The sequence below is a fragment of the Dermacentor albipictus genome, chromosome 8, assembly GCF_038994185.2.
Source record: "Dermacentor albipictus isolate Rhodes 1998 colony chromosome 8, USDA_Dalb.pri_finalv2, whole genome shotgun sequence".
NCBI lineage: Eukaryota > Metazoa > Arthropoda > Arachnida > Ixodida > Ixodidae > Dermacentor > Dermacentor albipictus.
The window spans coordinates 94,511,275-94,539,255 of NC_091828.1; the positions used below are offsets into that span (position 1 = coordinate 94,511,275).

At 44.8% G+C, this 27,981-nt stretch overlaps 1 protein-coding gene across 7 annotated transcripts in view; it reads left to right on the plus strand.

Moving 5' to 3' along the window:
• LOC139048864 (uncharacterized) overlaps window positions 1-27,981 on the plus strand; it is a 99,650-nt gene that overhangs the window by 41,584 nt on the left and 30,085 nt on the right. For 2 of the 7 annotated variants that reach the window (XR_011508004.1, XR_011508005.1), the window contains exons 1-2: window positions 17,093-17,163; window positions 20,027-20,179. The exons of 3 other annotated variants lie outside the window; for them this stretch is intronic. Coding sequence is in view for 1 of the 4 variants with exons in the window: in XM_070523749.1 (XP_070379850.1) it covers window positions 8,653-8,742; window positions 9,477-9,623; window positions 15,254-15,461; window positions 16,524-16,528 (450 nt within the window). In the remaining 3 variants the exon portion in view is untranslated. Of the gene's footprint in view, window positions 1-8,652; window positions 8,743-9,476; window positions 9,624-13,967; window positions 14,003-15,253; window positions 15,462-16,523; window positions 16,644-17,092; window positions 17,164-20,026; window positions 20,180-27,981 lie in introns of those variants that run through there. 2 more of the 7 variants (XR_011508006.1, XM_070523749.1) reach the window with 2 other exon arrangements.

Genomic DNA, 27,981 nt, shown 5'->3' on the forward strand with positions numbered 1-27,981 from the left:
ACGTCAAACATGAGAAAAATGAACGTTTTCACATTTTTTTAACAAATGCAACTCCTATTTATTCAGAATAATCAGTACCACATTTTAGAGGGATTTATTATTAAGCTTATTACCGTCATAATTTAGTTATTACCTAAATAAAGCTGACAATTCCTAGACGTAGTTAGGAATGCTGAACGAGCCATAGTTAAAGGCCAACTGGGAGAATTTTCTTTGCACGAGGCAAAATAAATTAAAAATGAAACTCCAGATAGTACCTATGCTGAGGAGCCGCATGCAAAATTTTACACTGGAAATACGAAGGAAAAGGTGAGGAGGAGCTTGCGGAAATAGACACCACCGTCGCTTCGGTGTTCCATATAAAGTCCAAGGGCAATATAATCGTGGCCGCTCGGCGACGCTGTATGTGCGAACATGAACCGGTGATTGCGAAAAAATCTCGTGCACGCAATGGAGGAAAACGGGCAGGAAGCGTGCCGTCTTCCGTCGCGCGATAGGCTACGGGGAAGGCTAGGGGGGCGGGGCGCGCTCAGCTCCATTCGGCTGTTTCTTAAAAGCCCTCTGCGATGGGCACATAGTCCACTGCTCGTTGTGTTTTTGCAGCTTTGTTCTTGTTGATGCGAGCGGCAGCACGAAGGTCAATTGGCTCGTTGCTGCTGCTGTGCTAACTCGCTTCAGCGATTTTACAGGGAGTTTCGGTGGTCGTCGAGAAAGGTTCGTTCATGTTTTCTTGTGAGCGCGTGACACCGTGGTTATTAATTTAGTTAGTATGCCTACACCGTGGAGAATTACACATTTTTACACCTTAAAGGGTGTTTCCTTGTCGCACTGTAATACCTTTACCGTTAGGGCTTAAAAGGGCTTACCGCTAGGGCTTAAAAGATGTATAGAGGACAACAGCGGAGCTCTGACGAGACGCGCGATGACAAAATACGTAGTTAAAACTATGTAATCATTCTGACAGCCTTGGGCGCACAGATATCCGACAGGAGAATTTCACACGGAGAGATAGGAGACTCTCAGACAGCCACTTCGAAATTCTATGCACCGCAGAAGACTTTCGATGATGTGGTTACGAAATGCGGAAAAAGGTTTTTTAAGGAAACGAAGGACCAATTTGATTAATACGTTCGGTGTGCAGAAAAGCCTAGTAACATTACGAAGGCAGTTTGAGTTCCGCACAGTTCAAATAAAAAGCGACTCTTAAGTCGTTTCAAGGCCTTTCACTTCTTACGAAAATTGCATAATATCGTTAGGTTAAAAAAAGAAGTACCTATCGCAGTTACGCGTTTGCTTGAGCATCTCGAGCCAATAGAAGACGTATGTAAATTTACTGTTTATGTGAACTAAGCTCACGATGGTTCAAAAAATGGCTACTTACAAATTAACGGTAGGTTTAAAATCTATGAATAATATATGAATTCCATTTACTATAGGTAATAATTAGGTATGGTTTACGGAATTATTTAGTATTTCGTTGCTGAGCAAGTGCAATTATGAAAGTCAATTAAAAACACATATCCCAATTTGAAAGTACAGTTACCTAAGTGACTAGATTTCTGCTTTTCCTCTTAAATGGAACAAGTTTCTTGAATTTGGGTGCAGTAGCGCTTTGTCCAGACAGTATATGCAGGCTGTAAATAGCTGGAAGGACACGTCTAAGGGAAGATCAATAAGTTTGCGCGATGTTCCTGGAAGATTTGCATATTGTTTATTCATGTAAAACAGTCAGATATTGAAAATCGACAACGAATATGATCGGGCGCGTTCAGATTTTCTTTTCCTAACATTCTATATACCTTCATTTCACATCACGCAATCGTCTTCTGGTGTGCTTTTTAAATATTTTTTTTTCAGATGAATCGAATATTTCCGGTCGACAATTTTTTGCATCGAGCCTAATCTTTTTAAGCCGAATATATGGTTGACTACTTCGCAATGCAACGTGCTGCGCGAGTGAGATTTTGCGTAGTCAGGGAACCGACTGAGCAGGAACAAGGGAAATGCGCCCAATATGTGAGCACGAAAGAGATGATGTCCTTAACTCATGCCAGATAAGAACCTATATGGCCGTAAGCAGACTTGCCTAGTGTGACCCCTCGCAGTACGAATGCAACATATATGTACTCGAGCCATCTTAATGCCGCCTTAGATCTGACAATTTGCTTTCACCGTAGACCTAACCGCCACACAATGTATCTGTAATCTTGGCAATGACAGCCACAGAAGGAAGAGCGTTGAATCAACTACATGCACCCTAAGACTGTATTAGTGCGCGTGCCGTCTCTCTTCGCGCCTGTTTATGTGCGTCATTTTATTTGCGCGTCATGTTATTGGAGTAGTGAGTTTCAAGTAAATAATGACATAAAGCTTCGACCTAACCTAACCTAACTTATCACGGCAGCAGTTTAGGTTATCGAGTCGTAATCGTGTCGTCAGGTTCCCGCCTAACCTCGATCAATCTACACTATCTCAACACTAGACCACCGTGCAGGTTCTACACATGCTAATTTTAGCGGGCTAATCTAGCTCCGCCCAGTTTTTTTGAGAGTGGTAGGCGCGGTGCTTGAAATTTTTCCCTCCGGTGCATAAATATTTTCACGTCGCACCCACCATACCATCTCCCATGCAAATCACACACGCACACGCATGCGCACGCGCAGAAGAGATGCTGGAGGGATCAGAGCACTAGTTAAGGCACGTTAATATTTCAGCACATTTGCTTTATTTACCATGTTTACCATTTACCACTTTCATCTGCAGCTGTATGTCGCACAGCACGTTGTGGGCTAATGCTTAATGGTTGGCGTGAAGTTCACCACTAGCGAATACCTCCGTTACTGCAGGAACTTCAAATACTCCCGGTAAACACTTTGTTCAGATACAAAATTCGAAAAACGCTTTACAGAACATTGATGTGCTCAAAACAGGTAATCTAGGTCTAAAGCAACCAACCAAGTTCGCGTCCAATAACTTTGTTTCAGCATCCACATCGCTATTAAGTTATGACCATCATTATCCCCAGCCTAAATGAAAGCTTTCTTCTACAATGTGCTGAAGCCTTAAACACCTTGCAGTCGGAATTATATCATTATTCCTCGCTCATTTGAGTATAACCACCTTACCCTTCGTTATTTGTAGAACTTCGTAGTAGTGGTTAGCAAGTAAAAACGGTCGCGAAGGAAAGGAGTAAATACATGTACATCCGCCGGCATTTCCCGCGCTAGTATTTTCTACGTACCCTCACTGTAACAATATTCTATACAGGGTGTCCCAGGTCAGTTTAACGAAGGTTTCAAAATGTGTGGGAGCATTATAACAAGACGCCACCCAATGCATGTTTTTGGCTATTGTCTGCAGCAATGCGTACTATATTTGGCATTCTCCCTAAATGAAATAATTAGTGCCGAATAACTCACGAACATTGGAAGTGTTATAGTTTGCAGACTTTTCCATAAAACATTAGAACATTTTAGGAAACGTCTTATTTAGCAGCTTTTATCTCGCCACATTTTACGTAATAATTTTTTTTTCGTCTTAAGAAAAGTCGCGAAATGTAAAATAAAGCCAGTGACGCGTCAACCTGCAAACCGCAATTTCACTCCTCTGAAAATTACCGCTCATAGAAGGACAGCTGATGGAAAAAGACACGGAAGTTCGAAGCTGCCAAATCAGACGTTTCTTAGAAATTTCAACACCTTCCTTGCTGGACGCTCTGCCTTAATTTAACGCTCGCAAATCGCGTAAATAAGCTCGACTAATTATGCACTAAAGCGAACACAAATAGCAGGCTCGCTCCATGGCTCGCTTCGCGGGGTCCAGTAGGGCGCCGGCATAATTTCAATCCTTGATTAAGTTTGATGTGACACTAGGTATTGAGAGGCTGTGCAGTCCTTGCAGTGAGTTTTCTTTAATCTGAAGCAGTGATGATCCCGTTCCGCTCATGTGCCGCGGAGGCCCTACTTCTGCGTAGATGCAAATTTATGTATTTTTTATGCACGGCATGAATAGGTGACTGCTCAAAACGAGAGCGACAGAGTGTGCGTTTCAGTGAAGCTGCTCATCAGAGGATGGCGGTGTCCGTCGTGAAATTCTGCTGCTCTCGCAGAGCGGACAGCAGGACGGATCCTTCAATTCATGTCGATTATGTTTGTTCTCTCACGTGCGCAGTGACAGAAAAGCGTCCATCTGCACGGAACTACTGCCTCCACTGACCATCAGTAGTAGGAACGAGACAGACATCAGCGGCTTGCAGAGGCTGTTCATCAAACTCCACACAAGTTTCGGAGTCATCCCGACTTCGACTCAGATACCACAAGGTACACGTGATGAACCCTGCTAGCAATAAACAGATAGTGGAACCTAATTAGCGCAACCACCGAAAAAAAAACACAAGCACAGCTAAATGTTTGGCGTTGTTTTCTGTGGTTTTCCCTGCGTTCGTATTCCTCGCTCCAGAAACGAGTCTTTAGCGCCGAAGACCCAGAGACCAGGATGCCGAAAGACGACGCTGGCGCACGGTTACAACGTGCGTTCCTATGTCGTGCGTACCAAGTGCATAGCCAAGCGTTGCTAGATTTTTCGCGACGTTTAGACACTGGGCACTGAAAATGTTGTGACAAATGTTGCATATGCGGAAAGCTATGGCGTACTGTATAATTTACGCACAATTGCAGTACCTCACACGACATGAACTTTTAGTGGGTAGCCCAGTCTTAGTGTTCACGTGACGAATGCAGAAACACTGTGGCCGGATTAAGATAAGGATGAAAATTATTTGAGTATTTCGTATGAATGGTATTTTGTATTCCGCTTAAATGCAATAATTAGTGCGGAATAAATCACGAACATTGGATGTATTATATTGGGTACACTCTTCGATACAGCTTTAGAACGGTTAGGAAATGTTTTTTAGCAGCTTTTAACTCGCTACTTTTCAACGTAATCATTGTTTTTTAGCAGCTTTTAACTCGCTACTTTTCAACGTAATCATTGTTTTTTGCGTCGTACAGAAAACTCGCGAAATGTAAAATAAAGCCAGTAGCACGCCATCCTGCAAGCCGCGATTGCATTGCTCTGAGAAGTACCACCCATTAAACAATAGCTCATGAAAAAAGAGACTGGGAAGTTTGAAGCATCCAAATTTGAGGGTTCTTAGAACACTCTACAATGTTCTTGCTGGAAGCTGTGCCTTAATTTAACTAACAAATTACGTAAGTACTCTTCACTAAATGTTCAATAAAGTGGCACAAAAATAGCGTGGTTTGCTCCGATTGGTGGGGGAAAAAACCATTAGATTTAATGGCATCCTCCTGCAGCAGTGTTTCGGCATAATTTTAATCCTCGTTTAAGTTCGATGGCACATTAGCTATGAGAGGCTGCACAGTCGTGCGATATCCTTGCACTGAGTTTTTCTCAGTTTGAAACAGCAAGGGCGTCGTTGCACTCTTGTGCCACGGAGGCCCTAGTTCTGCGTAGGCATTCATCTGTGTATTTTTATACCTGGCATGAATGGACGAGGGCTCAAAATGAGTGACAGGGTGTGCTTCGCAGGGAAGTTGTTCGTCAGATATTGGCGGTGTTGTCATCAAATTCTGCTGCTGTCGCCGAGCGGACAGCCAGGGGTACCGTTCAGTTATTCCCGATTATTTCTGTTATCCCACGTGCCAAGACTGCAATGGCACGAAATGTACATGAAATTACCGCCTCCACTTATAATCAGTGGTCGGAACGACGCAGACATCAGCGGTCTTTTTGTACTTTGAGAGCTAAACGACGGCGTGGTAAAAGGTTCTCACTCTTTATGTCATTTCGCAACGTAAAGGCCCCCAGTATTGGGGATTCAGGGGAATTACAGCTGAATAATCTCCCTAATGTTCCCTAATAATTTCCCTAAGCAAGCTTGTTCGCTGGATGTTTTTAATATTTTGCTAGTGGTCGCCTTTAGCCTTTTTTGACGGTATATTTATGGTGCATTACATATTCTGGACATAAGCGTTTGACTAAATACTTCCGTGATACTTCCGTACTTTCTTCCTTTTGCGTTGTTGAATCCACCTATTTTTTTTCTCTCTGCAATTCGTAAACGAATAAGCCAATTAGCATCATCTCTGCTATTGACAGCATAAATCAAGGAATCCATGACCTCTTGTTGTACTCGGTAATCCTGCCTTTCCTTGTCACAGTACTATATTTGGTACTTACGTGGTCATTGAAATCTCACTTTGAACGTAAGAGCCATTATAGAGAAAACACTTCCTAGGCTATTAAAACCCTTTAGACAGCAACTTTGTCCCACTGATGCAAACTGAAGTATCTGTCTTTTTTTTAGACCTGAAACACAGCGTTAATTTCTTGCTAATCGTAAAAGCGTCAAATTGAAACTCTGCCCTCGTATCAATATCTTGGTATACACATTTCTGCCAGCCTTTCATGGAATGCCAGCAATCGATAAAAGCATAACGCAAACTCCATCCTCGAGCATATTTGACGGATCTTTTTGAGATCACCTGCCGCAGTTAGGAAGTTCGCGTATGCTGCATGAGTAGGGGACTCTTGCAATTGCAAAGCGTTAAATGTACAATGTGATGGGGACACTAGTATACCTGAAATGAACTTATGCCTTAACCTAGGCTGTTTTAGGGCTTTCTTGGATAGGTTGTATTATCACTAGGATCTTGCTACCGAAGTCGCTAAATCTGCCTGCACCGGGGCCATCCCGGACTTAGCCCAGACTTTACATCAGGAGAAATTTTCCATTGATAATGCATATCTACTATTCATTGACCAATGAGCGAAATACCCTATCAGCGTCAACAGACACCATATAAAATCCCGAACCGCATTTGTACCCTTCCTCCCTCCTGCGTGGCTTTTTTATGTGTCTTCTTAGAGTTCGGTGTAAGGGAAAAACGCTGCACGCTAAGCCCCGATCTTCTAGAGTCAAAATCACAAGCATTGTCCCGAACCCACAGCATTCGGAGCGCAGGGCACGGTGAGAATGTTCTTGGAGTGTCGTTATGATTGCTGTCGCAGTAAAATAACCAACACCGGCAAGCACTTTCAACATTAACCAATATTTAGGCAAAAGTATGCCTCGTATATATAAGTAATATAAGCATATATAAAATATGGTGCTAGCGTATACTTTTTAGTATAGCGGTAGGAAAAATAGTGGTCTTCGAGTAAGGGCTGTGTTACCGGTGCGAACTGGTTGTGTTTGTGATCCGGTTCTGTTGAGGATCGCTGTAGCTTGACCCGTTCAGTCTCTAAGCCAGTCTAGGGAAAGCAAGAGGAATTGATACCACCATGCTTCATGTATGTGGGGTTGTAGCAAAGGGCTTAATTCACGCGTTATTGGACGGCCTTATATATGTTCGCCTAAGGGAACGCTTATGCTACGAACATAGGGACCTGAGCAGTCTTCCCGAGAAACATGGGACAATACTTGAGCCATGGCAGGTAAGTGGCCTTTGAAGGAAACGCAGAGAAATGTGCATGTATCGGTACGGACACGTGCTGAAAACTCGAGTTTGTTTGCATGTCCTCCTTATGTGAGGTTTTAGCAAATACCAAAAGGTCCTTTGAATACTTATTGAAAATATTAACTTCCTTGCGGATATTATATTTGACTTAACAGGGAAATGAAGTAGCCGGAAGTGTACTGATTTCGATCAGTGTCACTCGTTAATACTCCTTGAAGGACCTCTTTTTTATTTTTCCAAGCTTTGATAAAACAGCAATGGGCGCAGCGCACGCAGCGATTTGAGGAGTAGTTGTAATGTACGGTGGAAATGCTTTGCCGCTGTTATCCTAACTGTTCAACGAATAAGAAAATTTTGATAAATACCCTGTTCCAAAAGTTTCGAGGAAGCTTTTGTGGAAAGCAGGGAGGCAGGCTCATCTCAGTGCTGCAAATTTTTTTTAAAACCGACCGGTCACGCCGAATTGAGTACTCTGTAACAGCTTGTTCGAGTTAAGCGAAAAGTTGAAACGCTGAAAAGTTCCCTCTAACAAACTTTGAAAGAAAGCTTGCAGGGAGCGCCAGAAACTCGGACATGCTATTAGATCAGACGCACATACCCCGCGACGTTCTGTGGAACTCGTTTGGATGAACGCCTGTCGTGGCGAGTACTGACAGCAGCATGCCACGCAAGGTGCTTGCCAGCCAAAACATGTCTGAGTCACATCTATGCCGTGACGAGCACCGATTCGAAATTGGGTGATCTTTTTCTCACGGGCCATTTCCGTCTGACACAAAAGGAGATCTGCATTTGTACCACTCCCACCGTTCTCCTTCATCTGGAAATTCTGCTAAACCTTGTGATACTAGCGACCAACTAGGTCCACCTCACCTTTCATATGATTTTCACAGACGCCACGATCATTGCGCTTAAAGGCTGTTTATTAAAAAAATATTGCCGCATCAAAAGGACTCTTGAATTGTAGTGCGAAGTACCACAGACAGAGACCAGAACCACACTGCGCTTGTCCTCTCTGATCTGAGTTTCTGTCTGTATAACTTAGCGCTAATATTCAAAATGATGGTACCATACCAACTCGCCCAACGTTCTATGCAAAAGCACTCACCTATATCACTGAAGATGCGTCAGTAATGTGTGCTTTTCTAAAATCATTCACTCACGCTTGCAGGTGTGCACGACGGTGGGGGATTGTCGAGCTTTCTACGGCTTGTACAGTTCTACTCTGAACCCTCTGTGCAATCAAGGCGTCAGGCTGTACGTAGGTACCGTCTATCGAGTATGCTAATTTTTTACTTTAACCCCATTGCACTTCTACAACGGTGATGCACCTAAAAGAGAGCATGCGAACTTACGTAAGATGGCCCAGTTCTATGACCGTAATTTATCCTAAACACCGAATGAAGAAATGGTGGCACAGTTATTTGAAGCCTTTTTCATTGTTTGAAGTGATGTTTCTTTGTTCCGGTCGAAAATGTCCTAGCCATCGTGAGGCGTTGAGATACGATATGCGCAAAAGTTTCTCCAGCTTGTCTTGGCATGAAAAACGCGGGAAGGAATGGAATCACGTCTGCACGGTATGTCGACCACTAAAGGATAGAAATCGATCTCGCTAAAACAGCTTCACATCTGCGCGATCGCTACCGCACCGTCTGCTGAATGCGTTGTATCCAAGCCTTTTAGGAACCATCCGGGCCTGAGGGTCCACTGGTGGGGCTTGCGTAGATGCGCGTCGTCCAAAGTACTACCGATTTGCATGTGCAGAAAAGGAACGGCATCGCCCACAATATACATATATACTACGCAAATGTCAGCTAGGTTTAGCTGTATGGGCAACAGTCGCAACCCCTGTACTTCTGCTACGAATGCAAATGTGTGGACACTGTGACACAGTTTCTATAGGCCAATTCACAAAAAAAATATTTTCAGCCTCTCTGAGGCCGTCCAATGTTAGCGAGTTTCCTTTCACAAGCCCAAATTTTGCTTCTACCGCAGGAATTCATTAAGGAGAGCGTAAAATCGTGGACGAACGTGTGCCAGGATATCGACGCCTCCACGAAGAGAATCCGCGACCTGAGCCTCAAAGCGAAAAGTGGCATGACGTACGATGTCGCACGTTTCTTCGAAGATGTCAAAATAGAGGTGAGTCGTGGTTACTACCTTCTGCACAGAGGTTCTTCACTACAAACGCTGCAAGAGACATGGTCTTTAAACACGTCTAACATTACAAAAATAAACATTTTCACATTTTATAACATATGAAACTCTCATTCACTAACAATATTCAGTACCTGATTTTAAATATTTATTTTGAAGCTTATTATTTACATAATGTATTCATTATTTACATAAAGTCAGAATTTCTAGACATAATTATGGGATCTTAACGAGCCATAGGTAAAGGCCAACTGGGACAATTTTAATTGGAACATGAAAAAAATCCACATAGTAATTATGAACAGGAGCCCCATGCAAAATTTTACACTGGAAGTACGAAGGAAAAGGTTACGAAGAGCTTGCAGAAATAGACATCGCCGTCGCTTCGGTGTTCCATATAAAGTGCAAGGGCAATCCAATCGTAGTGGCTCATCATGCGCTGTATGTGCGAATGTGAGCCTGCAATCGTGGTTCAATCTCGTGCACGCAAGGGAGGGAAGCGGGTAGGAAGCGTACTGCCTTCCGTCGCGCGCTAGGCTCCAGGGAAGGGTATACTGAGGGTGGGGGGCGCGCCTGTTAAGGAGCCGCAGTTTCTTGAAAGCCGTCTGGGATGGCCACATAGTCCGCCGCTCGCTGTGTGTTTACGTCTCAGATCGTGTTGATGCGAGTGACAGCACGAAGGTCCATTGGCACGCTGCTGCTGCCGCCGCGCTTCGTCACTCCAACGTTTTGACAGGGAGTTCCAGTGGTCATTGTGTAAGAATTGTTCATGTTTGTTTGGGTGCGCCTGACAGCAGGCTTATTAATTTAGTTAGGCCTACGTTTACAACTTTTGACGGCCTATAAATCTTCAATCTTCACTTCCTACATCTCTCTACTGATCTGATATCCCCCCCCCCCCCCATCGACACATCGTTTTTCGAAAAAAATTGCTACTTCTTTGTTAAACAAGTACTCCAAAACAAACGCTGCCTCTACCACTCGCCGGCAGTGATGACGTTTTAGTCTATCTCAGATAATGTATGTTTATATAAATTCAAATACATAAAACATTCCAACAGAACCTCGTCTGGCAGTTCTGCAAGCATGCGTAAGCATTGCGGCACTTGCTCAACTCCACGCAGCCCGGTGTAGTTATCAACGTCGTGGAATTTGATGCGACGAGTACAAACGACAGTGCTGCGGTGACACGAACTGAATGGATGGACCAAGCAATATATTTCAGTTTGCTGCGGCATGTGGGCTGGTGGCATTCCGATTATGATCAGCCGTTATCGCTATTTAGCACCTTACCCATATGCATAGAACCATCTTCAACGGCAATTACCCGCCCCCCTGCGCTGGCTGCATATGGCGCGGCCGATCAGGCCCTATCTTGAAAACGATCTGCGATGGTAACAATGTTCTCCGAGTGCAGATAGGTGCGTGTGTGCGCGGGCCCCTATATTGAAAGCGATCTGCGATGGCGGCTGATTGCGGCCAATGCTGAGTGCTTCGTGTGCGCGTTGTTCTCGGAATGTTGCTCCCGTTGAAGCGATAGGCAGCACGAAGGCGAATTCACTCGCTGCTACGTTCCCTCTCTGGAAAGCGGTGCTCTTACGGGGTGGACGAACAAAGGGAAGGACAGACCGATGGTTTTCCTCATTTGGTAAGCTTACTGTACAAGTGGTCACTCATTTAAAGATAAAACGATGAATCAGCGCGGCTCCTGGACACGACTTTCATTTCAAGGTAGTGACGCCCGTGGCACGCCGGAAATCTCGGGAGGACATGTCCGAGATTTCCCTCCTAATCCGTTAACCACATGCGCGGAATATTTGCTGAGGCACCATTGGGAAGCTTATCAGAAATTGCAGATTAGCGATTACTACGCCAGTAGTACATAAGTCACAATTTAGCCAGAAGGGAATTTCGCAGCTGTAGTTTTAAAAAACTGTGCCAGGCGTCTTTTTGAAGTGGCACTACGCCATATGCGGAAATTGTTATAGCCCAAGCATGTAAGTAAATGTTGAGGAATCGATACAGCTTTCGCTGTTGTTCTAAGCCAGTCGAGGGAAAACACCGAAGCTGCCTTGCGACCTAACAAAAAAGTTATTGTTGACCAAAAGCAAAATAGTGATGTAGATTGCAAGTTACTAGACGACTACAGGAAGTCCGGTTCAAAGAATTATCAGGTGTAAAACTTGAAATAAACATTTGCTGACTAACAGCCATTTCACCATGGACGCCCAGCCAAATCCCATGGAGCCCAGCGGTTAAAGTGCGTTCCCGGCCGGGTCACAAATTCAAAGCGATCTGCGATGTTTGCAGAGTGTGCTTAGTGCCAGTAGCTTCGTATGAGCTGTGCTTTCGACGTTTCGTACTCATTGAAGCGACGCATGCACGGACGTCAATTGGCTCGCGGCTGCTGCCGCGGTTCCCAACTCCAGCGTTTTCACAGACAGTTTCCGCTGTCATCGAGCGATGTGTGTTCATGTTGACCTGTGCGCGCGCGACACCGTGCTGGTTAATTCAGTTGACACGTTGACAGGTCAGTTGGTTTGAATAGATGACGCAATGTGCAACCGCGACGGAACAACTTACAAAGAAGCTGACACGCAAATGCACCACTGGATCCGTGTGCCTGCTTCTTTCATCGTTCTCGTTAAGTCACGCATACGCTTTCTAGCATTGTTAGTTTTGTTAGTAAGCGAATATTTACGAGTTTATACGGCCCATAAAGCTACTGTCCTTAATTCGTGCAGATATCTACTTATTTCCGCTATCGGTGCTTCGTCTTTCCGGCGAAACTACGAATTTTTAAAACTCATATATATGTTGATTTTACTCTGTAATAAACCTACGCAGACTGTCGACAGAATTAAGAAATTTATTGCATCGGGCGCTGTGGTCCTCGGTGATTACAAAGGAGGCTGCAGGAGGGTAGCCTTTTTGCGACACACTAGTCACTTTTTAGTATCGCCTCGTTTTTCTATTGTATTGGGACAATCACTTCTGGGAAAATGAACTTCACGAGTGAATACATAGGTTGGAGAATGACTGCGAATCGAAAACTCATTTGGGCATTTCAAGATGCTATGGTGAGCAGTTACGACAAGGGGTCTTTGTTCAATTTTTTTTCTGTCGAGGTGACAAGTGCGCTAAAAGGGAGCAGCTTTCTGATGATCCTGATAACAGCATCGATCGTCCTATCCATAACCCTGCCTGTACTAGGCCTCTCCTACATATACATCCAGTGGCCGCGTCTATAAGCTGACTCGAAAGTAGGAGCGGAAACCGTACTGGAGGCAGTCTTGGGTTCTGGGTCATGGTCATTAGAAGGAATCTGTTTCGGCACTTTGTGGGAGCTTTTGGTGTAAGTTTCACTTGCGTTCCGCCTGCTTTGTTAATTTCAGGAAGAAGAGGTATGTTTATTCGCATATGGAGTAATCGAAAAAAAATGCCGGTATTGAGAAAATCAACAAAAATACTTCAACGAACCTCATGGCTCGCAAAAGACATTCAGGAAAACTAAAAACTCCTCACATTTGTAAACGTGTCTCGTCCCGAGTATTGCAGTCTGCTTTTGCTCCTGCGGAACCTCGCATTTATTTCTTAGCTTGTTTTGAAGCCTCAGTACTGTGATGCCGGGTCTGCCGCGCTCTGTGACGTTTGCGTGTTGATTACCTGAAAACATTTGTTTTCCTCACCTCTGCGCCCTGAGCTTCATCCATACTGTGGCTATTAGTATGAAAGAGAAGACGACAGCATGTGAACATCGCTAAACGAGACAATCCGCCTGCTCCTTTGACGCCCACAAGGAACCTCGAGAGCGTAAATAACCTGTTTCAGAGCAGCGCCCCCTCCCCCCCCCCCCCCTTTGACAGTTAATCTCAAACCCTCAACTTTTGGTAGGAGTCGTACCCATGACATTTGATGTTAAGTAAGGCGAAGTTAGTTAAGGCGCAATTAAGGCACTCGGACCCACGACCTTTCGTCAGAGAAAAAAAAAGAAATTTGAAATGACACCGGATTCGAATGAGAGTGTCAATTACTTAGTGTCTTGTGACGGTGCAAGCTTTAACCGTCATTCTCTTTGCCGTATGCTGCAGTGACTGCCGTATCCTATACTCCTCCTCTCCCATATAATGTGGGGGAGAGTGAGCTACCTGTAAATGTAGACGTTACTAAAGGGAGTAACTTGTGCCATGGAGAAGTCAAGTCCATGTGCCGAAATTCTCTTTCCGTCAACATTACGTGTTCGCCCGCTTTTGATTTTCTTTAGAGCTGGCCGTCTTTGCTCTCTCTCTCTCTCTCCCCGTCTCTCTCTTTCTCTCTCCGATTTCGCAGGCATCAAGGAAGAAGGAAGCATTACACCAGACCTTGTGAGTACCGCATTAACTGAAGCATCTTCTGTGAAATTAAATGTTGACAGCCCCACGGAAGTTTTACGAAGCTGTAAGGAACAGATCCTGCATTTCCCCCAGACATAAATCTTCGCATTTGAAACAAATCTTGTACTCGCGATGTTATAGAACTGCATAATACGCGCCGTGGTTGCTAAGTGCCTATGGCGTTACGCTGCTACGCACGAGGTCGTGGGAACGAATCCCGGCATCGGCGGCCGCATTCCGATGTGAACGAAATGCAAGAATTTCCGTGTAACGTGCATTGGGCCCGCGTTAAAAAAAGCACAGGTGGTCGAAATTAACCCGCAGTGTTTCACTACGGCGCACCTCGTAAATTGATCGTGGTTTTGGCACGTCAAAACCCAGAATTTAACTTTGTTGTCGAACCGGAAACATTCACCCAGCCAGACTGCCAGCCTTGTGCTTGGTTGAGCTCTCAGTGTGCTTGCCTTTCTTTACCAAATAAAGTTGAACTGTTTGGCAAGTAGCGGAGCATCAGACTTTAGAACAATGCTTATATAATAAGCCGATGTTGCTATGACGTGCGGTAATACATCGCCCCCATTCCCGGCCGAAACAGATACCGGCCTTGGAGCATAATATTCTGCACAAAGCGCGATTCTGATTGGAGCTTAGAACTACAGAAAGATGAGCTAGTTGGATCCATTATGCAAAAAAGTGAGGCGTGCAGACAGGACACAAGAGTAGAGAAGTGGACAACACGAACGCCGGCGTTCGTGTTGTCCACTTCTCTACTCTTGTGTCCTGTCTGCACGCCTCACTTCTTTTTTTCATTCTGATTGGAGCCTGGGAAGAAGTGAGCTTTTTCGAGCACGATAGGACACGCGTGTGCAATATCATCAAGTCCGCACACCCGGCGCCAGCTTGGTCAGCAGAGAATATGCAGGCCGCTTACGGACAGCAACAGTTAGCAAGCTTGTAAGAAATTGTTCCTTTGTTTATAACTGGCCGATCGTGGAACAAGAGTGCGGGGCTTTACGTGCTTGTACAGTGTTGTAGCATGCTACATTCCATTCGCAATCAAACACTTCCAGGCTATCTTCCCACTCACTGAGCAAATGACTTTTCTTCCCTGTGAGAGCAAGGCTTACGGTTCACCCCATAAAACAGTATACTACTTTATGGAGCGCGAATGCATTTGTTCTACACAGGAGCGAGACTTTTGCTCATGACTGCTTGCATGTGTTCGCTGCACTTCCTGTCCAGCTGTTCCCACTGGTGCTCCAGTCGCCGGGGCCAGTTGTCTTCACCGTGTTCGCCCTGTTACTCACCGTGGCTGTTCCGCTTGCTGGACTGGCGGTACTTCGAAAGCGCTGCAAAGACCGGCCAGAAGGGAAAGAAAGCAGTTTCACCAACCCCAAGACTCCATTGGCAAGACAACATTCTCGCTTTGGATACTGGCTGTATGCCTTACGTAAGTTGGGTGCAATAGCGTGTGTGCTAGAAAAAAAATTTATTTCGGGTCCAGATATTTTGAATGAAGATATGTATGTTCGCAAGTGTTCCGTCGAATATTGACTGAAGTGCCGAATAACTCGCTAAATGTAAACATGCGCACACATTCGACGTACGTCTCCGAGATTGGGGCAAGGGAGAGAAACTTCGGAGAGAAATAGCGTCTACCTACTTCAATTTGTATGGCCGGGAATTTCCTTCACTGCTAAAGCAGCAAGCATGCTCTCGCAGCGGACGGCGTCTATGAACTTGTCAAGTACAAGTTGTTATTTTGCTAAGGCACCTGACGTTCACATTCGTCCGCTGAGGCATTCTCATTTCTCGCGAGGTGGTTACCCCCCCCCTCGGAAGTGCACCGACAGACACCAGCGTGCTTTGAGTCTGGGATGCCGAATTCCGCGCTGATTGGCGAGCGGTTCGGAGTAGCCTGATGTTTGCTCTTTCATCTCTCTACGGAACGTGGCCGGAGGGGTGCGGTTTGTAGCACCCGTGGCGACAGTGAATAAAGTCTCGTTTTTCTTGTTTCTTTGACGGGAGACAAGATGAGTGGAGGTTAGCTGAAGACGAACAGGGCGTTCGTTATCGGCTTTCTTAGAAAAAGAAGACAAATACAACAAATTCCAAACCCTACAACTGGAATTGAAGTCCAGTCACCTGCTCTTAGTTGTTGTCGCAAAGAAACTAAACGCTAATATTTCATAAAAAGCAAGAACCTTTACCACAGCGACCCTTAGGTTTGCGTACAAAATTGGCTGCCTTCACAAGAGCGAGAACGGCGGCGCAGGGCCATCGTGTTAGTGTGTCATATTCTCTGAGAGGATATACGAAGAGAATATTCGCCTGACTATTACGTTTTGAAAAGGTTCGCGGATGCCATTACCTGTGTTACTTGGCACATAAGACATCCGGTAACAGCTAGAAATATAGATTGCTTAGCTCCTTCAACGTATGGCTAGTCATTACCACTTAATTCTCTTGAAACGTGCCAAACTAATTTCTTGTTATATTTTTATTTACTCAGGATGATGTCTCGGAGCGCTGTCTACGGTGCGGCACGCATCCATGGCAGTGGACGCCGCGATGGAGCAGGAGCAATACTTAGCCAAGAACTTACCAGCTATCTTAACGAAGCCGTCACAGGTAAGCGTGTTTTTACAACAGGGAGGAAACGGGCGTGCTATGCGTGCCTTTTCTTCAAAAGCAACGCCAACATTCGTAGATGTCGAGTTCCGTTTCAGTGACGTAATAATAGTAACCGGGGTTGATATTTCACAGTCGATTGATTGCCGCAGAGCCATCGCGAAATCTCTGAAAACCTAATTCTAGCCCAGATGGTGTAGATTAGTTGTTATTATGTGTTGAGCTACCAGGTACGTTCTGTACCAGTCAACGAATAAAAGAGAAATATATACCGTTGTGGCGGCGCAAGAGTTAGGCGCAAGGCGCAAAAAGATAGTTGCACATCATTTTTTCTATGAAGAAAGATCGTGTTTACATTGGCATGTTTATGTGGGGTCATTACATCATTTCTTTGTTCAAAGTATCGTGTTCGGTATTTTAATTCCCGTGGCTTCACTGCCGCTTGTATTTACAGGACTTGGCTTTAATAGCCGGGACGAACATCGACGAGTTCTCAAAGGCAATTGATCAACGGATCCAAGGTAAGCACGTTTTGCAGCTTTTACGTGTAATAACACCTTTAGGTTATTGCTTTCGTATACCGTAACGCTATTAGAATACCACCTTTGCCAGCAGAGAGGCAATGAAGCCAAATAATGTACATACGAAAATGCAGTTTTTTCCTTTTAGACGTGTTCCTTGGTTGAAATATATTGCGAATAAATCAGTTTTAATTAACATGGGAAGAGTAGACAGTTTACTGCAAGCAAGATCCAAAACTACATCCAGACGATGCGTGCGGTGCTCTGACAGTTTACCTACAGTTGCGACTTAACCACCCGTGCCATTTCTGGGCTGAATAATCAAATGCGTCACCCATCAAGTTCATCGAGTGTTCAGCCTGGTTCCATCTTGTTCATCGACTGTTCAACCAGGGTCGTAGCGGTAGGTGAAGTGTTTGCCAGAATTCACTTGTACGTCTTAGTTATGGCGTCTTCCACAGAGCAGTGCCACTCAGGTCTGTTTAACAACACCAATAAATCAACGAGCTTGAAGTTCCAGTGTTGTTTGCAATGCCAACAGTTGTGCTGAGGTGTCAGCGAACACAGGAGCCCAGAACGGCATGCATTGAAACAGAACCTGTGTGAATCCGTGAGGCCATCAGGGAGGGCCCTGAAAGAGGAAAAAGGTTCAGTGTTGCCGATCCGGAAAATGCTATCCTGCTGGATTGCGTGGTGATGCTCTTGTGTGCTACAAATCTCTTAAATATAATGGGGAATCATTGTGTAGGAATGAATCGAAGATCGATGAACTGATTCTCGCTGAAAACCCGTCCGCCATCTGCCAGGACATGGACAGGATGAGCGTCGAGCACACGAGCGTCTCGTGTGCAACGGGGTCGCTTTGGAAGGCACGATTTTGGTGTCTTTGGTGTGTCAGTTTTGCCATGACAGTGCTCTGAGGAGGCACATGACGTCACACAACGTTCCTTGTCGTTGAGTTCAGCTCCGATACTTCGCCAGCTGCGTAGAATGGCTGATAACATGTGGGAGGATTGTAAAGGAGAGCTCGCGTGCGCTGTAACCACAGTTGAGGTGGTAGTATGGACGGCGACAATTCTGATAAGCAGGAGGAGGCCTGCAATCGACATGAGAACGAGATGAAGAGGAAACGAATCGCACAGGAAACAGACGAAAAGCGCACCGAACGACTGGCTAAACACCGCAACATAGCTAGACAACCAGACTAACCTGGACTTCAAATCTAGGTTAACCAAGGCTAACCATGCTATGCCTTAGCGTTCGCTACGTATACCCTGGCATAGCCGAGCTAATCCACCGCAAATTTTTTCTGTAAGTGCCTATTTGAGTACATGTCCATTTCGTCTGCTGCTGAAGTGCTCAATGGCTGAGGGCCCCTGTTTCCTTCTAACATGTAGCCCAGTCGAGCCAATCAGAACTTCAGCAGAAGACGAAATGGGCACGTCCACTAGGCAGGCAGTTAAATACTTCTACAGCACAGCGATCATGTTTTACTCCTGCCGAGCTGCTGTGTGGGTACTGCATGCACTGTGGTGCGTACACTGGTAACGTACAGTGGACATCAAGTTTTATCACGCTCTCACCATGAGTCGTCTGCTCCAGAAAGTTGTACGCCTCTTGTTTGCCGCCCGAACGCACCCTTTTGCGTCATCGTTTCGACATGCATGGCATCTTGCCAGGGTGCTCGTCGGGCTACGCTACAGTTGTTGTCTCGAGCGTCGTTGCCTGCTGGGCAGCCTCCGGGTATTGTTCGAACACCGTACTAGTAGCTCGAGGGCTACGCTGAACCTCGGTATCGCTTTCAATGCTTCTTGAAACGAAACTGTCATATTTAATTAGGATGTTTCCACGCTACTTGCGACTTCTCGTCGTACTCCTGTTTTTAATTTTTGTGTTTAATCTCGTACTAAAGCACTCGGATCTTACTTGAGATTGAGCTTGACGGTGAGCGTTGATAACACTGAGAATGGCGAGACAAGCGATAATATGCAAGTAGAGTGCTCGCTACAAGGGCCTGTGTGGTTTGCATGCGATCAATGTATATGAATGTATGCTATAGCATATGTTCATCCTAAACTGAAGAAGGTACGCACCCAGATCGACTTTTCTTTGTCCTCGTTGATTTCGCATCTTCGCATCTATTAGGATTGGGAGTTTTTATATTTTCCTGTGCTAGTGTTGTGCACATGACTGTTTCAATTCTTTAAAGACGCAAGCTAACATGTTCTAATTAGAGCCTATATGTTATCTCATTTGTGTTACCATTGGCTAAGCCTTCATAGCCTACAAGTCGAGAAAAAATATCACGAATGCCTCTCAGATAGGTTAACTCTTTGTTGCGTAGGAAAAATCGACTATAACAGAAGACTACAACACCAATCACTTCACGTGACAGGGGCAAGTCAGTCATAAATCGCTATCATTTCTGCCTGAAGTGGACCCGCTGAGCCCTGCCACGTCAAGAGACGATGGAGTTTCTGTTTCATTTTGACACCAGACAGTCCCGCGAAAAAAGTGAACATGAGTGACTTCTGCGGTGAGAAAACAACCGCAACATCACCATTTCGAACTCAGGGCCCCTGCGGCAGTATTTATTCGGGTGCGTGGACTTGCTAACCACTGCGCCGTCGGGAACGTTATGCTTTTGGTCATTAGTGCTTCCACCATTGCGGCAGTGGTGGCGTCTGTTGACGCACCCTGGTGGCCGAAACCCGCAGCGCATCGCCAAGGATGGCGTTGTGTGCGTTGTGTATGAGTTATTATTGCTATGACGGTGGCGATAGCTGGGATATCTTGCTGCTGTGCCAGAAAAAAGAACAGTCTAGGGACGGAGAAATGGATAAAATTTTTCGCTTCTATCCAGGCTGCAGCGATTCGAAGAAAACGGTGTTCACAAAGGTTCCGGCTGCCAACCTAACAAGTCCTGCTGGAGTTACCGGCAGCCCGGTGGTGCAGCTCTTTGTGGGAATGCATCAAGGATTAAGCGGCATCCTATTCTCGAATGACACTCCGGAAGGTAAACGTGGGCAAACTTTGAGGTCAATGTTGGGGCATACTGCAGCAATACATGTTAGATGTATGAAGTGCGAGAGAAAGACAGAGAAAACAGACGAACGTGTCGAGAGACGGACCTGCGTCTTTGTGTTTTGCCGGCCTTCACTGTCTTCCCGCTACAGACTGGTGTATTGTGGAAGCACCTTGAGACGAGCACTTGACACGGAAACGTATAAATAACGTATGCGTGCGTGTCAGTGGCGTGTCACTGATTCGCTAAACGAACACTTACCTTGTTCTTGGTGATGCTTGCGTATTCGTAAATAAAAATGTTGCCATTGCGGTAGGCACTGAAAAAAAAAAAACAATTCGTTATCGCGACTATACGAGCAAAAGCGGATTTTCCCATTGAACGAAATTAGGCGGCGCCGCTCAGATTTACCGCAGAAATGTTCTAGCGGTGTCGTGAGGGAGGAAATTACGCTACATGAGATTTGTTCTAGTCCGTACACGCTGAAAAGATGCGCCTATAGAAAAGCAGTTTGTAAGCGTTGTTACGAACTCGCCAAGGCACATAGTTAATGACGAATTGTTCTTGCGATTAAAGGCTATCAGAATGGACACCTTGAAAACTATCACTTTCTCTCTCTTTCTCATACCAAGATATCCCTCAACCCGTCACGTGCTATCAGCTCTTTCAATCTCTACTATCAGTTACTGTCCCTTGCGCTTGTCTGTTCTGCTGTAATATTCAATATGCCTGTGGGGCATGTTCAAATCCTAAAATTTTCAGCAGCAATGTCTGTCAAATTGAATGTCCTAATATATCTTTTCGCCATGCTGCAACCCAAGCAGAATGCTAACGGTAACGTCAATGCAGCATATTACCTCAGGTGCGATATTTTTTGTCATTTGGGGCGGACCGCTTTCTACCGGATTATCACTGTTATCTATACGTTACTCGGTGAAAGACGCAACTATCATTCTGCTGCGTTTCTTATTTACGCTGCTAGGATCCCAAGATGGCGGCCACGCTGGCATCAATGCAAGCCATCTATGGTCAGATAGTAGCTATGGCGAAGAGTTCGAAACACTGCGAGAAGACCTGGAAACAGAATAGAACATCTTTATGGGGCGAACTTCTGTGCAGAACTCGGAACAGAACTGGCATGATGACTACATGAAGCCTGACCAACACGGTCAGCGGTGATGCAAATCTAACTACCAAGACAGTGGTGTTTGCATGCGTGAGAATACATTTTCGAGCAGTCGCTGGTAGTCGCGTAGATTGCAGATTGTGCGACACAATTCACATTGCGCGCCCAACTTGATTAGACATGTGTTGAATCGGCGGTATCCTTTGCAAAGGGTCGGATTCCATAAACGCGCCCTGCGCAAAGGTGAGAACTTGATGACAGCTACAATTTTGACAAAAGCGAACACCCGCAGAAAGTAAAACATTAGTTGCTCCCAAAACATTAGAAGTAAAACATTAGATGCATTCCCAAAACTTCATTTGCGTGAGAATATTTTCTGATTGGCCGGCGTTTACACACCGGTCATTTGTAACAGCGATAACTTTGCTAACAACGATAGAAAATAACTTCAGTGATGACCAATCGCTTATGGCATTTGCGTTTTTATAATGAAAATACTGAGAAAACATGTGAGTACAAATTTGAACAGGGTCCGAAGAGCGGGGGCCAGATGTGCTTTAAGGACAATTGGATTTAATATTCCAACATAACCACTAACACAAAAAAACAAAAAACCGAAGTGTACTTAGACATGAATAAGTATAGCTTTTCGTTCCTAAGAACGGCTGCCACTCGCTGACCGACTCTGCTAACATGCTCAGCATAACGATTTTCTTTGTTTCACCTGCTTTTACGAACACTCATAGATGGGCTCATGAAATCAGTTTGTAAGAGCGTTTGTGGCGACTCTTCCTACGATATGCGCTATAGATATCTTTCAATATTTTTACATATGGCTCGTCTACATCCTGATTCCGTAATGCCTCCATGACTGCTGAGGTTTCGACAGAATCAAACGCTTTATCGTAAATAATGAAAGCTATATATAAGGGCTGGTTATATTCCGCACATTTCTCTATCACCTGATTGATAGTGTGAATATGGTCTATTGTTGAGTAGCCTTTACGGAATCTTGCCTGGTCCTTTGCTTGACAGAAGTCTAAGGTGTTCCTGATTCTATTCGCCATTACCTTAGTAAATAGTTTGTACGCAACTGACAGTAAGCCGATCGGTCTATAATTTTTCAAGTTTTAGGCGTCCCCTTTCTTATGGATTAGGATTACGTTAGCGTTCTTCCAAGATTCCGGTACGGTCGAGGTCATGAGGCATTGCGTATACAGGGTGGCCAGTTTCTATAGAACAATCTGTCCACCATCCTTCAACAAATCTGCTGTTACTTGATTCTCCCCAGCTGCCTTCCCCCTTTGCATGGCTGCCAAGGCTTTCTTTACTTCTTCCGGCGTTACCTGTGGGATCTCGAATTCCTCCATGCTATTCTCTCTTCCATAATCGTCGTGGGTGCCACTGGTACTGTATAAATCTCTATAGAACTCCTCAGCCACTTGAACTATCTCATCCATATTAGTAATGATATTCCCTGCTTTGTATCTTAACGCATACATCTGATTCTTGCCAATTCCTAGTTTCTTCTTCACTGCTTTTAGGCTTCCTTCGTTCCTGAGAGCATGCTCAATTCTATCCATATTATACTTCCTTATGTCAGCTGTCTTACGCTTGTTGATTAACTTCGAAAGTTCTGCCAGTTCTATTCTAGCTGTAGGGTTAGAGGCTTTCATACATTGGCGTTTCTTGATCAGATCTTTCGTCTCCTGTGATAGTTTACTGGTCTTCTAACGGAGTTACCACTGACTTCTATTGCGCACTCCTTAATGATGCCCATAAGATTGTCGTTCATTGCTTCAACACTAAGGTCCTCTTCCTGAGTCAAAGCCGAATACATGTTCTGTAGCTTTATCCGGGATTCCTCTATTTTCCCTCTTACCGCTAGCTCATTGATCACCTTCTTATGTACCAGTTTCTTCCGTTCCTTCCTCAGGTCTAGGCTAATTCGAGTTCTTACCATCCTGTGGTCACTGCAGCGCACCTTGCTGACCACGTCCACATCTTGTATGATGCCAGGGCTAGCGCAGAATATGAAGTCTATTTCATTTCTAGTCTCGCCGTTCGGGCTCCTCCACGTCCATTTTCGGCTATCCCGCTTCCAGAAGAAGGTATTCATTATCCGCATATTATTCTGTTCCGCAAACTCTATTATTAACTCTCCCCTGCTATTCGTAGTGCCTATGCCATATTCCCCTACTGCCTTGTCTCCAGCCTGCTTCTTGCCTACCTTGGCATTGAAGTCGCCCATCAGTATAGTGTATCTTGTTTTCACTCTACCCATCGCCGATTCCACGTCTTCATAGAAGCTTTCGACATCCTGGTCCTCATGACTGGATGTAGGGGCGTAGACCTGTACAACCTTCATTTTGTACTTAATAAGTTTCACAACAAGACCTGCCACCCTCTCGTTAATGCTATAGAATTCCTGTATGTTACCAGCTAATATTCTTACTAATCAGGAATCCGACTCCTAGTCCTTGTCTCTCCGCTAAGCCCTGGTATCACAGGACGTGCCCGCTTTTTAGCACTGTATATGCTTCTTTTGGCCTCCTAACTTCACTGAGACCAATTATATCTCATTTACTGCCCTCTAATTCCTCCAATAGCACTTGTAGACTCGCCTCTCTAGGTAACGTTCTAGCGTTAAACGTTGCCAAGTTCATATTCCAATGGCGGCCTGTCCGGCCGCCATTGAAGGGAAGCGTAGCAGGGGGTGGCAGAAAGTTGGGGGGGGGCGGATGAGATCAAGAAGTTTGCAAGGACGGCATGGCAACAATTAGTACATGATCGGGGTTATTGGAAAAGTATGGGAGATGCCTTTGCCCTGCAGTGGGCGTAACCAGGCTGATGATGTTGAAGACCGTGCCTAGGAAATCAGTACAACCAGTCGCTGTGCAGCAGAGCGACCACAGTCACTCTGGTCACTGTGCTAACTAATGATACAAAATAAAGATAACCACGAAGTCACGTGTATATGTATTTATTTAATCAATATAGCAATAACCATGTAAATCATTATACTTGTCTAATATAGTCATCCCAAAGCAGCTTCGCTGGTTGTCATTCGTCACAGAGTGGAAAGGTAGAAATATTTGTCGCTGCACTAGATAATGCGGCAAAATGAGCTGTTTGATTGCGGTGGGCTCAAAGTGAAGTTAGGCCTGAATATTAATTGGGCTTGTCTCGCGGGCTTTAGTAGTACTATGTCGTTAACGTTTCAGTAGGTTCACAAATTGCATGCTCTATGCATGCGCACAGCTGAAGTTCTCTGTCCAGTGTCAATATGTGGACAAATGCGGCGAGTGTTGAGTGCCGGGCAACCGGTAGATTACGGGATGTCAATCTAGGTAACCAGTAGGCAGCGCTAGAAGCTATTAGAAGCTAACGAGTATGGTGGGAGTCTGACCCGAGAATGAAAAGAAAAAGGGAAGGTAATATCGGTATATATCCCCAGACAGGCAAGAGGAACAGAAATGAAGGTAGAAAATAGCACATATGACCTCACAGCGAAAGCGCGCATACTAAGGGAATCAGGGGAGCAACATTTGAAAAAGCGCTCGAGTGGTTCCCTCAGGTGACGACCGTCCAGAGGCTATGGCGTACGCCGCGCTACACGAGTAAATCAAATTCCGCGCCGTCCCGCACGCCGAGTAAGTTGATTCCTTAAATAGTTCCCTTCTATGTGTATGGTAATGCGGGCACGCTAACAGAATGTCAACAGGGGGGAGGAGGCTATTGTGTAAGTGTCCACCTAGTGGACATGTCCATTTCATCTACTCCAGAATTGCTGATTGGGCAGGAACGCTTGTCTCCTGACGTGTAGCCCCGCCCAGCCAATTAGCATTCCAGCAGCAGATATGGACATGTGCACTAGGGGGACGCTTAAAGAATAACTCCGCCCCCTTTTCTGACGGAGACCGATCTGTTTATGCACCCCAGATTGACTTGAGTGAACGCCTCATCGACATTGAGTCGCTTCAATAGACACGTTTCAGCGGTTTACTACACGTAGGGTCGGCGTAGCCCTGCAGTATCATCGGTGGCAAGAGCATGATCCGAGGGGACAGTGCGATCGATATGCTTGGCACGGATAGGGTGCCTCAGTCTGGTTATGAATGGCTGGTTTCTGGCTGCTAGTTAGTCCTTGTTACGGACTTTGTGGGCAGTTACAGCGCCAGTGGTTTCACTTTTCATTCTTGACCAGTGTTGCGCCCTTCTCACTTGTTTTTCAATGAACAGCCAATCAGTTGATGAAAATCTTACTTGATTGGTTACAACGAACTGTCTTGTCTGTCTCACTAGTTTTTCTACCAGTACTTCTTTGAGAATAAAGCAAACGCCACGCAAAACGAGATTTTGAGAATCTCCGGCGCTCTATCACTCAATTTCAAAATTATTTTCAATGTTCATTCCAAAAGCTGACGCTTGCCCCAGCCTTGCCCATTTTTCATTCACAAAACCAGCAGGAATCACATAATTTCATATTTGTGGCATGGAATGAAAGAAAACAGTATTCTTTATGCGAATGGCCTATAGCTATGAATAACTTTTACGACGTAATATTTTTTGATGCAGATGTGTAGTGCAGGAGAAGAAAGGGGGCACATATACTCGGATGAATGTGGCAGGCATACTTGAATAAATTACTCTGCTTGAGATATTGCTCTAGCAATGTCGGCGCCTATGAATGGCTGACGTGAAATACAGGAGCCCGTCACTTGCCCTTACTGATAGAGAAACCTAATGTTTTATTGCCCTTCTCTCTGAAGAAATACTGCGCAGTGTGGCGTTTTCGCATAACTGTTGTCACTGTTGTGAGTTTCGCAACTGTTGTGAGTTTCGCATAACTGTTGTCACTAACAACTTATTACTATATTTATAGCAATGCCAAAATTATAAAACCTTTGAGTATAACAATGTTGTCCTAGTTTTTTTTCTTAATCCACAGTGTGTGCGTGGCAAAATTAGGCCAGCGTTTAAGTGAACACCAAAGGGAATTTAGTTATTTCACTAAAACATCACAGGGCGTATAATTGTCTTTCATTCAGCTCCAATGAAGCATTATAATTTATCGAGAACAAATACATCTATAGCATGATAAGCAACCCTTTATACCATTGTTTTGCCTTACTTTTACTTCCTTACTTCCTTCCGTAATTCCTTCCTTTTACTTCCTTGCTTTTCTTACAGCTCATTACCTACTACCAGTGCATTACACGGTGCAAAGCGCACACCTTCATTTTCAGTCATCAATACTTCAAAAGCGATGAATCGGAATCGTCACAGAAAGGAGTTAGTTTAAGTAGAGCTGTTATTCTTTCGCAATCAAATTCAAATTGTGGCGCTTTAGTGTACCTAAACTACGCATTCCTTTATGATATACCTGTGGAGGGCTGACTAGAAATTTTTAACGGTGAAGTTCAGTAACGCGTAACCGACTCATGGCACTAGTTTTTCGTGCTGCCCATAGAGGCGTGCGACACTTCGGCAAGGCACTCGAACCCGCGAACTTGTTTTTAGCCGAGCAGTGCTACTGTCACAAAGCCATCGCATTTGGATATTGGTATACACGGCCTATAGAAACATCTGCAACAATATTCACCCTGTATCCAAATATATTTCCCTACCACAATTTATTCCGAAAAATGGTTGCAATGAAATAGTTCTGCGAGGTTGTCTTTTAGATTCCCCGGGAGATTGCCGAGAATTATCAGTGAAATTAAATCCCAAATTATCATTCCATGACTTGAAGAGAAACGGACGGAATATTATGCAGGGTTTAGCCGAAAGCATTTTTTCGTCACTTCGGTCCAAATCAACTCCATAGAACAAGGCATTTCATCGCATAATAATTGCTAAAGGACTTCTGTAGGCAACGCTTTAGCTGGAAAAATGCGCTGATGTACGAGAGACAGACAGAGGGAGGGAGAGAGGGGGAGAGAGAGAGAAAAAGAAGACAGGAAATGCAGGAAGGTTAAACAGACGCACATCCGGTTTGCTAACCTGCTAACCTGTTTTTTACCCTTGGAGATGCGATGGGCTAGGCACATAAATTATTTGACGAATAAAGTGACGCCGGTGCTCGGTTTTTCGAGGCGGAATTTCAGTCCCCTACCCAAAGGTCTTAAACAACAATTGTATTTCACATATGTATGATCAACGCTCGAATGCGCATGTGTATGTTGGGACCCTTACACCTCGGAATTGACAAACTTGAAAAAGTACAAAACAAGGCTGCCAGATTTGTCCTAGGAAACTATGGCAGAAAATTCAGCATGACAGAAGCTAAACGTACTCTTCAATGACCGGACCTGAAGACTCGCAGGGGAAACCTGCGTTTGAAATTTTTAAAGCATATATCATTCCCATAGCAGCATTAGTCGAGAGAAATACATCACACCGCCTTCATATGTATCTCTAAGAAAGGATCACCCTTCGAAAGTCAAGGGAAATGCTTTTAGAGGCGACGTCTTGCGGTATTGTTTTTTTTTTGTCCAGACAGCACGCGCCCAGAATCTTCTTCCACCTGATGTTGTGTTAATTACATCAGTTCATGCTTTTACCATGCTTTGAGCGTGTAAATACCCTTCTACAAACTATTGTATTTCGAATGAAATCACCCCTGCTTTAATGCCTTATTGGCGATGCAGGTACTGAAGAGATA